Raw genomic sequence first — 17429 nt, forward strand, 5'->3', positions numbered from 1 at the left:
GATTCACGCTTACAGTTCTTTGCCATTTACACCCATGTTACAGTCTTCTGGCCGGCAGCGCATAAACATGTGTTGCCCAGACAACTCTGAGGAAATGGATACCAGCCTTGAATACTGAAGAGAAACAACTTCTTTGTATCGGAGAAATTTATTTTTAAAAAGTCACTAAATGACACTAACTTTTTTCAAGAAGCTCTTCAAAGACGCCCGTCAAAATTGAACTTCTCCCCGGAGTAAGGTCATTCTGAATCGCGCTACTCTGATAAAGTAGCCCTTCGTCTGACTGGGGAGGGCTGAGATAATGAAGAAGGTAGGAAGTGCAGCATGAGACCTCATGAGACACTATGATATTGTGCTGCCGAACACACAGGTTAATGTCATTTGTGACCGTATTACTCAAATTAATTGCTTTTCATAGACTTTCGAAAAGATGGAGGCTGAAAATCACACACCATCAGTATTTAGCTCAATAACCGAGGAAGTAGGTTTTCTGTATTCATATAGTCATGGGTACCAGTTCTCTGTTCAGGAACAGAACTCCCTCATAACCTTTGGTTCTACGGGAAGATCAGCGGAGCTGTTGCTCAGCGTACCCTTTTTCCAGGAACATAATCTTTGCTATAGGAGGTTTGTCCTTTCCCTCCGTGCTCAGAATGTTAGCAACTCTACTTCCTGCTCCAAGGAAAGGAGGCCAAGTACAATTTGTGGATATTTTGGAATAAGTTCATTTTCCCCCCACATACGATCCATCAAGTGACTGCTGAGTGTTTTGAAACAGAGCGGTTATTGGATAAATTATGTGACATGGCTTTTATCACTGGTAAAGGGGGAAAAAAAAAACCTGTGAAACAGAGAGGTCTAAGAAATCGCGTGTTTTACTGTTATAAATTGTCTAGAGCATGTGACACCGAGAAGGGATTAAAAAGAAAAGGATAGCCTCATATTAAACCGGTTGAGGGGATGGCATGCCCTTCCCCCCGAGCCATGAAGACTTTGATCCTACCTTCTGATGTCCTGGGAAAGCACCAAGTCTTATTTCAGCATCAACAAATCCTTCTTCGTCCAATGACACAACTTCACCATTACCTCCGTCTTTCCACTTTGGAGATGTCAGGTTATGGACCAGTTTAATTGCTACTGACTTGTGCACAGTGTTTGTATTTGCCCAGTATATTCCAATTTGAAAAGCCTCCTGGAAAAACAATGCCTCAATTATAAAGTATTTTTCTTAACTTTGATAGTTTTACCTCAATTCACAGAAATTTTTTATATTATATAATAGGTCTACTTAGGCAACCAAATCCCTTTATGAGTTGTGTTTTTGTTTTTGGAATGGCAACATACATTTTATTATAGTTCTCAATGTTTTCTTTGATTCACAATGGAATTTATATTCATGGAAGGGGAGAAAAAAAAAAAATCTAACCCAAACTGTGGCTCCCCTATAAATAACAAAAACTTAAAAATGAAGGGCTTCATTTCATTTGACTAGAGAATAATACACAACCTTAGGTACATGTAGGTCAGCATTCCAATTCCATAAGGAAACATCATCCGATTATTTTAAAAAAACACAAACACACACAGGAAAAATGCAATTGAATAAAGATGTTCATGAACTAGAACTCAAAAAAAGGCCTCTCCAATTGCTTCCCACCAGGAAAACATTTTATTTAGGAGTTCTTTGCATTCTATTTTCCTACAGATTTATGTGCTTTCTTGAAATGGGTTAGCCTCATCAAGAAAGTTCTCTTGTGATGGAATACAGTCTTGCCGTGAAATTCTGTTTTATATTAGGGTCCCACCCCCAATGCCAGTAATGACTCCATATTGTTATTATCAACAACCAGGTGGACATCCATGATTATGGACATCCAGGTCTTTATAAGGGAAAAGGGGCTCTGATAAAAATAGTTGCTCAGAAAGCCTTGAAGATCTCTGAGAATTTCCCTAAGAACCCCAAGTGTATTTAGGGAGTGGGTTAGCACAGAATATGGCTCTATATCCTTAACATACCCTGAGTAGGCCAATCATAATGCTTGTCAAATATCCTGTACAGAGTGAAAATGAAAATGTAACTAGTACAAGTTATCAAATTTAATGATAACTCAAGCATGAATACTGCTGATGGGGGAAAAAAAAAAAGACATCTGAAATGTCTTTGAATATCAAAGCACATTCCATACCTCTTACATATGCATCTAAGAGGAGAGTTTTCTACAACTGATTCTGTTAAGAATATAAATGGGACCTCAGAATAAAGTCTAGTTGTTGAAAGAAAAGAATTCATATTAACTAAAAAAAAGTTATAGTACCTGAAAATTAGGAGGGATAATAATTTTGCCAGCAGGAACCTGTAGAACAATCTTCTCCCCTTCAAACAGCCAGAGGTCCCACTTGGATTGATTGATGAGCAGGGCCCAGGGTAGAAGCTCTATCAGCAAGGCTCTAACATATGGCTTCCAGACTGACAGCTTCACTCGCATTGGGCTATCCCACTGACTCAGCTGTTCACTCCTGTTCCAAATACCACATCCAAGAGACTCAATGAAATACAATGACGTCAGTATTCATAAAATATGTTTAAGGATTCCAGACACACAATGCTCTTGTATGACCCTTCTTCATACCAGAACCATCCAATGCTGAATCTGCATTCTGGAGAAACTTCTCATGCAATTATGTTCTAGATTATGAGTAAAGCGGTCCATAAAGCACATCTACCCAGACAATAGAAGGTTGGAATCTGATAGATACGTGCAAATATTTCCTTTCTAAAAGACTTTTTGGGGTGCCTGGATGGCTCAGTGAGTTAAGTGGCTGGCTCTTGATTTTGGCTCAGGTCATGATCTCAGGGTCCTAGGACAGAGCCCCATGTCAGGCTCCACGCTCAGTGGGTAGTCTACTTGAAAGTCTCTCTCCACCCCTCTTCCTCCACCTCTCCTACTTACCTACTTACCTACTTCCATTCTCTCTCTAAAATCAACCAATCAACAAATGAATCAATCAATCATTAAAAACCTTTTAACCTCTAACATTTTGGTGAATGGTCATTTATTTATCAATATTGAGTAATGTTTGTAGAAAAAGGTTGCTGGGGACCGTTACCTGTCAGAATCCTTTTTATTATAGGGCCACATGGGTTGAAGGGAACTTTCTGGCCCATAGAAATCATCAAGGATCTGATTAACTGTGCCTCCAGGGTGTATCTTAGTGGCTATTTGCTTGATGAGGGAGGTTGAGATGGGAACGGCACAGTGGGAAGGATCATCTTCTTCTCTAGGAAATGGAAAAGAATAAAACAGGAGTGAATATCAGATTTCTAAAGTGAATTTATTGAAAAAAAAATCGAACTATAGACGTATCATAGACCAATACCTTTTGTGACATTGAGTCAAGTTTTTTGGTGATTTAGGGATTAGTGACACAGTTTTTGGATGATCTGGGCCCTGACCCCTTTTCCCTGTCCCCCTCCCCCACATGCTTGGGTGAGAGCTCTATTCATTTCTTCTTCCACAGAGAAATTATGTCAATTAAATCTTCCAATCCCTCTTGTTTATATCTAAGTTTAATGAAAGAGGCTGAATTTTATCCAAAACCACTGAAGAAGATAAGGGAACACAGGCAGGGCAATTTTAAAATAACGTTCTCATAAGATAAGGGAATCATACAAAATATTCTATCTGCCTTCTTCCCCCAATAGTATAGGTTGCTTTTCTTCTCTCTTAGGAAAACGTAAGGATTTTTCCAGTACCTTGCTTGAAATGTTAGGTGATGCACAAGGTCAGGTTCTATGTTTTGCAGTGGTTTTTCCTGTCCTTTTCCTGGAATAATTTGTGTTTCACTCAATCCCAGACTCCTTTTCTCCAAATGTATGATAATGGGGTCTGGAAGATGACTCCTCATGATAAAAAGAGGGCTGAACACAATCTATAAAAATAAAAGGACAGAACAACTTTCATATTTGCTTTGTTGCAGTATTCCAGCTGTTTGATGCTGAAACAAACTTGTAATAAATCTCTTCCCTGGGTCACTCTGACCTTAATTTATTTCAGAACAGGAAAGGTCAGAGTCATATACCATATTTTAGGGCTGGAAAGCACTCACCAGTCGTTGTTGCACTTGAGAATTGGGTTCTAATGTCAAAACTGTGCACCAGACATAAAAAATGGAACTGTTTGAAGATGGCACCTGCACAGGAGGTAGAAAAGGGTTCTGTTAAATACTGAACAGTTTACTAATTAATCAAAATGAGGCAGAGATCGAATGTCAGTTTGGAGGATTAAAAAGTTTAAAGTTATAGAAAAAAGCCATTAAAAACAGAGAATAAGCAAAACCAGACTTCATTATGGCATAAAGTGAATGTGCAGCGAGTCAATGAGGCCAACGCTTTCTTAAAGACAAAGGCATCTGTAAGAGGAGAGGCTGATACAAGACTGGGTGGGAGAATGGCGGGGAGGATTTGTCCTTTGTGGCAAGGAAAGTGCCGATGGTGGAGTGTGACAAGGAGATAAAAAAGGAGTAGACCTTTGTGAAGATTCTCAAGTCGGGGGGGGGGGGCCTCCTTCCCCACTTTCCCCCTGCATCCCCATCCCAAGCCCTGGTGCATCAGGATCTTTCTCAAAATATAACTTGTCTCCACCTGAAAAAAGCAGTGTCGTGGCTCTCAAGGCACCTGGAAATGATACCACAGCTGTGCTGCTGTGGGGCAGGAGGAAGCAATATCACAAGTCTTTTTATCTTACTTCAGATCTCCCTCTTTTGTACCAGTCATTTTTTAAATAAAGCGCTGTACTGAATAAAGAGCAAAAGGAGAAACTTTTAATTTTAAAAACTGCTCTACTCGGGCGCCTGGGTGGCTCAGTTGGTTGAGTGGCTGCTTTTGGCTCAGATCATGAGCCCCAAGTCCTGCGTCCGGCTCCCAGCTCCACGGGGAGCCTGCTTCTCCCTCTGACCTTCTCCTCTCTCATGCGCTCTCTCACTGTCTCTCTCTCAAATAAATAAATGAAATCTTAAAAAAAACAACACAAAACTGCTCTATTCCAGATTGCTGCACATCTCGTACCTGAATGACAATGCTATACTCAGGGGACTTAGATTCCAAGCACACGTCTCTTGACCAGTCTTCATCTCCTTTGGCCTTCACACACAACTCCGTCAGTTCACTGTTTTCCAGTATGTATGAAGGCAATTTCTGTTTGGCTGTGAGGCAGTCGAAATGTTCTCGAATGACAGCTTGTCCATCTTGACCGATGTAATGCTGAACGACTTTCAGTTCTATGCTTTGAGACAAATAACTGCAGATGATCTGTCTTCCACAGATGATAATCTAAAACATAATAAACACACACATAAAGTTTCACCCGTTTGGATTTCCTGAACTGGTGACATGTTCACTGTTATTACCTGTGTTGGTTTTGAAGGAAAGAATGTGAAACCATGAGCTTGTTTAGAGCATACGGGAAGAAAGGCTTGGGAGGAGAAAGGGATTTTGCTTTGGTCATATTAGGTTTACCGCACTCAAAGGACAGGCACAGGCAGGACCTGCAGCAGCCAGCTGGAAATGCTGGGTGTGTGCCTGAGTGGGCGGTGGGGCTGGAGACAGCCGACCTCCGGAATGAAAGCCTTGCGAATGCGCAGAGGTGGAAGAGAGCGGACCTGGAAAAGAGGTGCAGGCTTACACCAGCAACTGACCAACAGCCTACTGTCAGATTCAGGGGCAAAGAGCCAGGGAAGGGGCCCGAGAAGAAGAGGCAAAGGACTGTGGCGGTAAACCAGGGGAAGCTGAAGTCCCGAGAAAAGACCCACCAGGAAGGGGTAGTCAGTGATGTCACGTGATGTGGCAGTCACCAAGGATGGGGACCGAGCACAAGGCTTCAGCTCTGGTGGCTGAGTGGCCAACTGGCGATTTATGTTTCCAAGGCTGGTTTCCAAGGGTTTCTTGCAGTCTTACACAATAAGAGATCACTTTATAAATTGGTAATACAAACAACTGTTAAGTCAGATGCCTAATTATAGTTTATTTTATTCCAGTTTTCCCAGAGTAGAAGCATGTGGCTTTGTAAAACACACAGAATGAACCAAAGATTCATGGATTCATTTTTCCTCCAGCTAAGAGTACAGTTCATGGTAGGCATTAAGAAATATTTCTTAAATTGGTTGAAATTGAAAAGATAATGCAAAACTTTATTCCTATGCAGTGAGTCCTACTGTAATACAAATATTCACCATGACTGGAAAATATAGGACTTTCACGTACTGGATTTTCTTATTTGTAATATTTTTTTCTAGATTATATGAATAGTAATCATTCATAGGCACACCAATATATATGTGGTTTCCCAAGCATGTGATGGTTAATTTTATGTGTCAACTTGAATGGGCCACGATTGCAGAGATACTCGGCCAAGCATTTTTCTGTGTGTGACTGTGAAGATGTTTTTGGATGAGGTTAACGTTTGAACTGGTAAACTGGTAAACTGGCCCTACTGTGGGTGGGCCTCACCCTGTCAGCTGAAGACCTGACTAGAACAAAGAGCCTGTGTAAGAGGGACTCCTCCTGCCTGACTGAACTGAGACCTGGCCTTTGGACCTGGGCTAAAAAATATCAGCTCTTCTTGGGTCTTTAGCCTGCTGGCTTTCAGGCAGGAACTACATGTCAGCTCTGCTGGGTTTTGGCTTCCACAGCCGTGTGAGCCAATTAAAAAGAAATTTCTCCCTCTCTTTCTCTGCATACACATGTATGTACATACACACGAATCTGTATGAATATATACATACATCCTATTACAAGGCATTTTTACACATTAACTCTCATTCTCACAGTAACCATATAAAATAGGTGTTACTAAGACTTGTCATCTTAACAAGGAGAATGATGTCAGATGACTTGCACGGTGTTACCCAGACTCTCCGGCCCAGAGTCTGATAGTCACTCTGAAGATCTGTCTTTCATAAAATTAACACCTATGAATTAAGAAAGCCTAGAAACTATAAAAAAGAGAATGAAGACTGCCCATAATAATGCAAATATGACAGATGTCACTGGTTCCATTCCAAAGAGGTGGTCCCTCCTTCTCCCTGTTAATAACCCTGATTCGTTTTAGGTCTCAAAAAGGAGCAAAGTACTCAGGGAAGGTGGACACCTCCATGGCCTCCACAGTCTGTGTCACAGCTGGAACAAACTGATCCTTGTAATTCCATTCTCCTTTTGCCAGTGATTACTTTAGGGGTGAACATGGGGCACTGTTTGGCTAAAGATATGAGAAGGAAAGACTGCTAAAAGTTTCTGGGAAAGATTTTACTCCTTGATAAGGGACAGAATTTGAGAAGAGAAAGCCCGCTTCTTGTCTGCCATGGAAGAAGTTGTGAGAGGATATATGTATGTACATACAGCTTCTGTAGCCATCTTGAGACAAAAAAGGCAAATCCAAGAGGATAGCGGAGAAGCAGACACAGCCCTGAGTGGCTTAATTAACCAACACCTAACCTGCCTTCCTCATTCTTATTATATGAGATAATAAATATAAAATAGGAATAATAACAGTATCTGCCTCACTAGCTTACTATGAAGATTAAAAAGCCTACTTTGTTACTTCAGACTAAAAACACCCTAATGGATACATTTTCATATGTATTTTGTAGACATCACTGTAAGAGTATTAAGAGTATTTTGTAGACATCACTGTAAGTAAATTATTATTTATACAAATATATATGATTATTTATGAATGAACTATTACTTAGTTCATTATAAAGAAACCTGCTACATTGATAGACCATTGTTGTTTCATTAGTTGAACAGTAAAGTTTAGCATTTTCTTAAACATTTATTTTCCAACTATCTATTCCTTTGACTTTTCTTTAGAAGGAGTACATCTGTAAAAACCAAGCCGTGCTTAACTGTACATTACTTGTAGGCATTCTGGCTGTTAGAATCTTTTAAAACAATGTTTTCTCAATAACAAACACATAAGTCAACTGAACCACGAGTCCTGAGTTAGCAAGCAAGCTTTTCTTCAGCATATGCTAGGGGTTACTAGGCACTCACGGTTAAGTCTTATGAGGCCTTAGCATCGTCTAACTTTAAATAAACACGTGAAAGCTCTGAGGCAGTATTTAATTCTGTTCTTCCTCTTGATGTGCCCAGGCCTGGCAATGTATGCACACTGCTCTTGCTTTAGAACCTTTGGGCCCCATGAGATTTAGGAGAGAATTTTGCTGTCACAGAAACCACAGAATCTCTGCAACCATCTGGGACTCACTTTGTCTAAAGACAAAGATGCTCTTGGTGGGTTTTTATAGTTTCATTTTCAACTATAAAGCCTGTTAAATAGGCTTTCAAATATGATAAAAAGAAAACCCTTAAAAGTGGCCAGGGAGAGAGGGCTACTTAAATGAAGGAAAATCCAAAATGGCTCCTCCTCAGAATGGTGTTCTTCAGAGCTGCTTCCACACAGGGTTCAGTGAGAGCCATGTCTGCTTTTCTTCAAAGTGGCAACACTTACAATGCCTTTATTTTGAAAATTATGGTTAGAATTTCAAGATTAATTTATCAGTTGAAGACAGCTACTTAATTTTTTTTAATGTAGGGTTTCTCTTTAATACACATTTCCAGGTTTCACACTAATTCTCCTCTTTCCCCAAAGCCACAAAGATGTGTATTGAAGATTTCCACATATGATTTTACTTAGCAGGTTTCAGAACTCTTATTAGATCAGTGCCAAGAAGAATAGTGATATTAAAGAATAACTCCAGAGCACCAGATGCACTGGAATATGATATCTTAGTCCTGATTAAAAGTGTATGTATAAAGATACAATATATATACATACGTACATATGTACATTTACGTTTTTTAGAGTGGTAAAGCTTTTCTCAATGAGGGGATAGGATACATGGAAGTCACTGTGTGTTCCTGGGTAGCTGTGTTATGTACAAAGTTCCTGAAAATTTTGTATGTGGTCAATTATCATTCAGTTGGAGAAATGGCAGGGGTATACGAAAGGCAGGGTACAGACAACCAAACCTCACTGTTCAGGCGTCAGCCAATTCTCCATTATCCGGGGGCGTGTTAATGCAGTTATGGTCCATCAGTGAGCTGCACACACTCACCTCCCAAAATCTTTGAAAGTAGGCAGCTGTGGTTTATTGCAAATTTCCCAACCCAGGTTGGGTAGAAGGAAAGAAGCCAAGATGTTAGAGAGGCAGGAATCCACGAAGCTCTTCTGAAACCTTGATTCCTATCTTCCTTCCCAACCTGGCTAATTGAGGAAATCCTATGTCTCTGATGTACTTTAACTGGAACTGACCTGAATTTTAGTTAATCTATGCTGACAATAAGAAATTAAACCCAACTGAAAGACTAGAAAGGGTTTTCACAACAATGCAGCAGTTATTTTGAAGTTGGTGGTCTGCTGAACCTTTCAGCATTACCTGGGTTCAGTACCAACCATTTTACATTTTGCTTCTTCCTCAGTTAAAATGAATTGCTGTTTCTGTGTTCCACTTCTCACGGTTCTGCTGAGTGACTAAAATGGCCCTCATTTAGAGCCCAATCTCATTTGGCTATGACAATAAATGCTAAAACTCAAAGTGTAAATTGTGTGTATGAATGTGTGTGTGTATGTCTTCCATGACAGAGGGCTGGAAATGAACTTTGCCAGTAAGACGGCACTTCTTTCAGAAAAGTAAATAAGTAAATGCAGTGGGAGGGTGGCTATGCTTCCATTATGGATTTCTGAAAGGTTCTTTCCTGCCTGGCTACATTCTACATTTTTTTTTAAAAGTAAGATAATTTACTATAATAAGATAGAAGCAGAGAAAAGTGTGAGAGGAAGTCCCTACAGAAAATAATTACTACACATCCAATGGTATGAATAACATTTGGAAATCCTGAAATGTGATTTGTCACCAGATGCCTTAAAATCTGTTGATTTGACATTAACAGAGAGGATGATTAAAAGGATTCCTTAAACTTCTAATGCATGGGAAATTTCTGTGAGTCCCAAAATTTTGTGAACCCCTCCTTACACTAAGATTTTTAAGAAATTCTAATAGTCTGAAAAACTCAGAGAGTCAGTAGATTGGTTGGGACAAATATACATATTTAGTTATTTCAAGGATTAATGTTGCCCTAACAAGTATCTGGTGACACAAAACAATGTATTTTGGTTAAAGAATAAAGTATATCTTTTTTAGTCTGGGAAGATGTATCAAGTGCCACAAAAACATTCACATCCTTTGCTCAGGTAATTAAATTTTATAGCAAATCATTTTGAGGACAGATCCAGACATTCTGACATACATATGTATACACACAGATATTTATTTAAGGATCTATTCTAGCAACCAGTTGGAAATTATCTAAAGGTGCAGCAACAAGGGGATACCCAAATGGGTCTCAACATACCACGTGGCAAATTATGCAACCATTAAAAAGATAATTCAGCTCTGCAGATAACACGAGAACATAAGCATCATATAATGTTAAGTGAAAAAACAGGTTGAAAACTATATAACCAGATCTCAAGTTGGTTAAAAATAACTGCATAGAAAAAAAGTAGAAAAAGATACACTGAAGTAGTAATAGTATTTATCTTTGGGTGGCAGAAATATGGGTACTTTTCTTTTCTACTTTAGACCTTCCTGTGTTTTCAGAAATATTTTAAAATAGTTAACACAAAAATAACAACAGTGATCTAATATTTACTGGGTGCTTTATTTTGCAAAAGGAATATGATGTTCAGAAAGGTTAAGAAATTTGCCTGAGATATTAGAGCTGGGAAATCTCTTCTAGTCAGACGAAAGAAAAGGTAAGTAACATTTTGTGGGAATTTTTAAAAAAGGTACTTTCCATGGCCAACTTTTCTGACTTATGACCTACTGTTGCAATGTGTAGAATTGCCTCAGGAATACAGTATATATTAATTTATCCCTAAAATTTAATATTACTCCTTGAAGGTATATAATATCTATGCAAGAAGGAGGCACTATCATTTTTGTATTTTTTAAAATGATTTTATTTATTTATTTGACAGACAGAGATCACAAGGAGGCAGAGAGAGAGAGGAAAAAGCAGGCTCCCTGCCGAGCAGAGAGCCCGATGCAGGGCTTGATCCCAGGACCCTGGGACCATGACCCGGGCTGAAGGCAGAGGCCTTAAGCCATTGAACCACCCAGGTGCCCTTTTTTTTTTTTTTTTTTTTTTTAAGATTTTATTTATATAGTTGAGAGAAGGGGAGAGAGAGTTTGAGAATGTGAGGGGGAGGAGGGGCAGATCAAGAAGGAGAGGAAAAGCAGACTCCTTGCTGAGCATGAAGCCAGAGGCAGGGCTCCATCCCAGAACCCCAAGATCATGACCTGAGCCAAAGTCAGATGCTTAACCGACTGAGCCCCCCAGGCGCCCCAGAAGGCGGCACTATTGGCGTTAAGACAACAAAGTCTAACCAATGGTATGGATTCCTGGAACTATTTCATTCTTGTAACTATAGTCGGAGTTATGACAGTAGGCCAGGTGCTACTTTTAAGCACTTTACCTATACAAACTCATTTAATTCTCACACTAACTTTATGACAAAGGCACTATTACTATCCTCATTTCACAGGTCAGGAAATTGATTCACAAAGAGGTTAACTAACCTGAAGATCACATAGCTAGCAAGGAATACACAGCCAGAGTGGTTATGATCTTAACCACCAATGATATTCTGTGGAAAAATATTTCTCCATGGAGTGACCCTGTCATTCCATTAACTGGTAACTGTTTTAGCAACCATATGCAAAAGAGCTGAATGAATTGGGAAAGTTCAGACCAGAGCCACAGTGGTCAAAGTGTGGTCCCCTGGACCAGTAGCATCAGTAACAACTGAGAATTTATTAGAAATATAAATTGGCACATCACTCCAAGACTTACTGAATCTGGAGCTCTGAGGGTGGGACCCAGCAATCTATGTTTTAAAAAGCCTTCTAGGTGATTCTGACATACATGCAAGTTTGAGAACCACTGGCCTAACGGAAGCTCAGGGGAAACATCTTGGCTTCCCTTGTGTTTTGGAAGGGCTGTAATACAGAGGAGAGATAACTTAGTCCTCACCATAAGCTATTGTGTACATCTCCCAAGTTCTGAAGAGTGGTAAAAACTGCCTGAACGGTGAGAGATTTGGGTTCAAAATCAGGAAAGAGCTTCCTTTAGAGATGGAAGTAATCATTTATGGGAAGGGCTGCCGTGTGAGGAAATGAGCCTCTTATCATTGGGAGTATTCAAACAGATGCTGAATGACCATTTCTTAGGAATGCTGGTAAATGGGAAGGTGGATAAGGCATTCTTCAAAGACCATGAGTGACAGAATCAGAAAACCAGAATGTATTAATTGAGCAGATATTTACTGAGAGCATATCCAAGTACGACAGTTCTGAGGGCAGATGAAAGTCAGTGACACATCTTGTTCTCAGGACTCTGTAGCTCAAAGCTCATGCTCAGTTAGGCTGATCTCATCATGGGTCCCCATAAGACCAATATGTCCCATGTTCCTCTCTTTATATTATACTGTCTACCTGGAATGTCTTCTCTTAATCCAAATTCTGTTTTCCAAAGCCCAACTTGAAACATATCTTTCTAGTGAAACCTCTAAATTCCCTTCACACTTACTGTCAGTTGTGCGACACACACGGTGCCCGACATACAGTTGGGTTTATATAAATTTGCAGCTTAAGAGCAAAGATTGTGTCACATAGTGTCTTTCGTTTCACTCTGTTTTACTGTAGGCAATACATAATTACTTGAGGAATAGTCAATTTATTGGGAAGATTCCTCTGCTCTATTCTTTTCACTTCTGTGAAAAGAATAATAGCCCACAATAATGAGAACATGATGTCCAGCTCCCTGATTAGGTGGAGATCAAGAACGTATATGGCACAGGTCCTACTGTTCACCTCACCACTTGCTTCCTGTCTGCTCCTGGCACACGGCAATGGACCAGCCCATGTTGCTTGATAAGAAAAGCTCCCCTTTTCCTTTCCCAGGGACTGAGGGCTGTTTCTATCATGTCTTCAGTTCACATAAGCTCTGGGTAGACTTACAGTCCAGATGCAGATGTATATGTTAAAACTCTTATGACAAATCCAGTTATGATGTGTGCAGTGAAGCCAGTTTTCAGATTTTAATACTTCCTTTTTTCCTTTCTACTCTTGTCATATGCGCCATGCTTGAAAAACATCTTCTAAAAACCACATTTTCACATCTTAAGAACACAAAAAAAGTGTCAGATACTTTTTTCCCCTTTGCAGTCTTAGAACTTCAAAAACAGCCAAAAGGAAGTTTTATAAAATACGTAAAAATATGTGCTGAGAGCTGAGGTTTTATATGCCAAGAGTTAGACCGTAGTGAATTTTTACTGCAGTTAATATTAACTCCTAGGAAAAGAAAGCTTGCTGGAGACCCAGGCCCATTCTGTCATAGGAGGTATCACACTTTCTCGAAGATTATTCTGATATGTCTGAGAACCAACTCCTGGTTATCCGCTGTTGGATTATCCAGAGTCCCCAATACCCAGTGCTTCTTTTCTTCCTTAATAAAGGCCTTTTGGCTATTTCACAGCTCATTAGCACCTCCACCAGAAGGTAGGTGATGACAGGGAGAAGAGGTGAAACTAAAATCAGTAAATTTTACTGCTCGTTAGCAGCTCTTGTAAAAGATGTGGGACAAAGGGTTTGAAGCCATCACCATCCTCAGGATCATCAACAAGCACATACGAAGTGGGAGAAAAAATACCCAGGCTTATCATTGTGGGTTTTAAAATTATGAATTATTTTCATTTCTTTAAGTTTCACTTCCATTAATTGTGTCAAAGAATTAAGAGCATTCTGGGTCACGAACACAAGGAACTCACCTGTTTTTGCACTCCACTGAGCTGCTGAACCTTGATGACGAGGGAAGCAGTCCGACCCTTGTACTGAATAGTTCTAATAAACGTTCCTGCGTGGTCCACACTGAAGGGCTCTGACCAGCGCCAATTGCCCCAACCTTCAATACAGATGTGTAACAGCTGGAGAGAAAAACAATAATCGTCACGATGCCAAAAGTGCCAACAAAAATCTAGTCCTAAAATGAAAGTCTCATTGCTGGAAAACCTTCCTATTTGTAATATTTAGCATCTGTTTTCTTTCTAACCTGCATTATTCATCCACTTCCAGCTTATTCAAGCAGGCTAAGAATAGCAAATATGCCACAGAGAGTCAATGTGGTTTTCCAGATCACATTTTAAACCTTCTTAAAAATAATTGTCCTATCAAATGGTAAAAGGCCTGTTGAACATTTGAGAAAAGCCCATTTCATTCATCTGGAGGACAAGAAGTTCGAAGTGTGAGATCAAAGAACATGGGTCTTGGCTGATAGTTTATTCCCTCTTATGGCTAGACAGTAATTAAAGTAAAATTTCATTTGTTGCATTATTTTTGACCCTAAATTGCCATTCCTTATTTATTCTCTTGATAAAGAACAAAACAGCAATTTGAGGATGCAGTTCATTCAATATACTCTCTCTATGAGATCACATATATCATATGAGAACTATCTTCAACATTTTGAATGTATGAAAAAATGTCTTTGCTCTACTTTTTGCTGGCCATGTTATTTATTGTAGCATTTACCAAACGAGTCTCCTGATTCACATTCATATTGCCAATTGTGGTAATATTTAGATTTCTTCCATGATCATCAAATATTTTCTATTTCCACTCCTACCCACTAAATGCAATGAAGAAAATCAGTTTAACTGAACAAGTATTCCAAAACAACATAATAATTACTGCTTCTTTAGGATACATGTTTAAATGAACATAAACAGTGTTCTATCCAATTACTAAGAATAAGAATAAAACTGACATCTTAGGAAAAACATTTGTATAATATACAAACGATTTCCTTCATGTCGTATATAATTTTTTAAAAGAACGAACCAAAGGCTGATCGTATGAAACATTTTCCCAATTAACAGAATGAATAAAACTATAAAAACATTGTATAAGAGCTATCATAATGGGCCCTTAAAATAAATACATTAAGAATTTACATGGGAATTGTCATAATAATAAAAGTCTTTTGACAGAAAGATTATTTTTCTGCTTTACCATTAGAAGGAGCCTTTAGAAAGTACCTAAATTAAAACATTTCCCAAGGTCACTAGTTATCACAATATGATTTTGGTGGAAGGTTAAGGGAGGATTTGTTTATTTCTTTGTTTTGAAACACCTTAATAAAGTATTTTTTCAAAACCTCCTAACTCATCTCCCTGCTTTTCATATGTCCCCACTCCAATTCTTCCTCCATGCAACTTCCAGTGACCCTGGGAAATCAAAAAGCTACCATCCAGATGACTTCTAGAAAAGAAAGGTAACAAGGGAAAGGAAGGAAGGAAGGAAGGAAGGAAGAAAGAAAGAAAGAGAGAGAATGGGAGGGAGGGAAAGAAAGGGAATAAAGAAAAAAAGAAAAAAGTCCTAGACAGCAAATACCTTTAGGGAAAATTTGGTCTTATATACACTCTACAACATAAAAGTACCAGAGTTATCTTTGATCTTTAAATATTAGTTACAGAGAAAAAAAAAGAAAAACAATAGTGGTGTTTGGAACCATTTCAATTTTTTGTAGCAGCAACTGGGAATAAAGCTCAGGGCACACACAAAACTAAAAGAAACAAGAAAGTTGTTTTCTTTGGAGAGACTAGTAGCTGGAAATGACAAAAAAATAATGAGGCAAGGTACTTAAGGTCAAGCTCGGCTATATTTTTCCTGAAAATTCCACAGCCTCTAAAGGTTTAATGTATACAACGTAATTGGAATTGAGGAGTGTTCACATTTGCATATGAGCTCAATTTTAGGTAGCGGCTCCCTCTGTGTACAGCTTCAACCGACTGAATGTCACCAAGGAGTATGTTGTTGGGTTTCGCTTGGCACCTATGTGTTCTCAAAATGTTGGCGTAGATATTTTCTTTGAATTATGAAAATCCAGATATGTCTGGAATTAGTTCACACAGAAAAGTCAGGTGGGAGAAAAACATCACACTTCTTCCCACATGCATCACTGGTACAATATTTGTAATGTTTGGTCGACTGTTCAAAGCATTTAAATAGCTATTAGACATATATCATTTATTAGGGAAGGAACTGCATTCCTAAGAGAGAAAACCTACAAAAAGGACCTGAGAAGGCCCAACCCTACTTGGGTCATCCTTCCCATGGTGTGTCCACTTCAGGAACTAGACAGCAATGCGGACGCTCATGGACCTCCACTGAGTGGGGGGAGTTCTGTTCTGTTGAACCAAATGACTACATTTCTTTCTTTCTTTCTTTCTTTCTTTTTTTTTTGAAGGTTTTATTTATTTATTTGCCAGAGTAGGCATAGAGGCAGGCAGAGAGAGAGAGAGAGAGAGAGAAGGGGAAGCAGGCTCCCTGCTGAGCAGAGACCCCAATTTGGGGCTCGATCCCAGGACCCTGGGATCATGACTAGAGCCAAAGGAAGAGCCTTTGATCTGCTGAGCCACCCAGGTACCCTAAATGACTACATTTCATGGTTCCAGGTACTGAAAAAACAAATACTCATAGATCTGCTTTTCTTTCTATACTGAAGGAACTAAATTCAGGAATAAGAAGGTGAAATTCGTGTTAGACTACTTGATCCTAATGTGATTTCTTTCTATCATTCCTCTGATATATTTTCTTACTCAGATACTATAAGAAAGCTGATATGCTAGCCGCTATGGAGGAAGGAAGGAGGAAGAACCGTGTCTTCTGTCCTGCAAAGAGCTTACGATCTTATGGGGAAAATAAAGCATGCACAATAAAACAAGAGGCATTTGGAGAGATACAACATGGTACAGGAGTCTAGAGAAAGGACAGCTTGTTTCAGGATGGTGGGATTAGGAAAGCTTCCGGAAGCAGTTGGGGCTCAGAGTTACCACAGGGTTTCGACTGGCAAAGACAGCGGGTCCTTTCTGGGTCTAAGGGACAACATGAGATGTGAAAGCCAGAGGGTATGCTTGGGGGCAAGGTTAACAATCTGGAATGGCTGGAGAAAAGGGAACATGAAAAACGGGAGTCAGGGATAAGGTCAAACAGGGAGATCTCGATTGTGGCCAGCACTGATTTACTAAGTAAGGAATTTGTGCTTTATTGAAGAATTAGCAGGTGGCCACCGAAGTCTTCTGTATAGGGGATCGATGTGTTGAAAGGAGATTCAGAGTGGAGTGTGGAGGAAGGAGGGCAACTGTCACAGTCAGGAGGAAAGGCAAGATGGGCCAGAAACTTGCAAACACAGGAGAGATGAAGCAATGGCCTTAGGCCCCACATAACTATCCTTTGTTGCCTGGAGCCCATGGTATTTTTACATTCTCTTATCAACTTGGAAACTTTCTTTCCCCTCTTCCCTATTAAGT

General features: G+C 39.5%; 1 protein-coding gene across 1 annotated transcript in view; it reads right to left on the bottom strand.

Annotated features, from left to right (window-relative positions):
• The window catches only part of VPS13B (vacuolar protein sorting 13 homolog B), a 714200-nt gene that overhangs the window by 47425 nt on the left and 649346 nt on the right, over positions 1–17429 (bottom strand). Inside the window, exons 39-45 of the mRNA XM_082719962.1 lie at positions 13890–14045; positions 5066–5329; positions 4108–4191; positions 3755–3930; positions 3109–3279; positions 2316–2517; positions 1004–1192 (exon numbers count right to left, since the gene is read on the bottom strand). Coding sequence (XP_082576088.1) covers positions 1004–1192; positions 2316–2517; positions 3109–3279; positions 3755–3930; positions 4108–4191; positions 5066–5329; positions 13890–14045 — 1242 coding nt within the window. The remainder of the gene's footprint in view (positions 1–1003; positions 1193–2315; positions 2518–3108; positions 3280–3754; positions 3931–4107; positions 4192–5065; positions 5330–13889; positions 14046–17429) is intronic.

The sequence above is a fragment of the Mustela nivalis genome (assembly GCF_964662115.1).
Source record: "Mustela nivalis genome assembly, chromosome: 2".
Classification (NCBI taxonomy): domain Eukaryota; kingdom Metazoa; phylum Chordata; class Mammalia; order Carnivora; family Mustelidae; genus Mustela; species Mustela nivalis.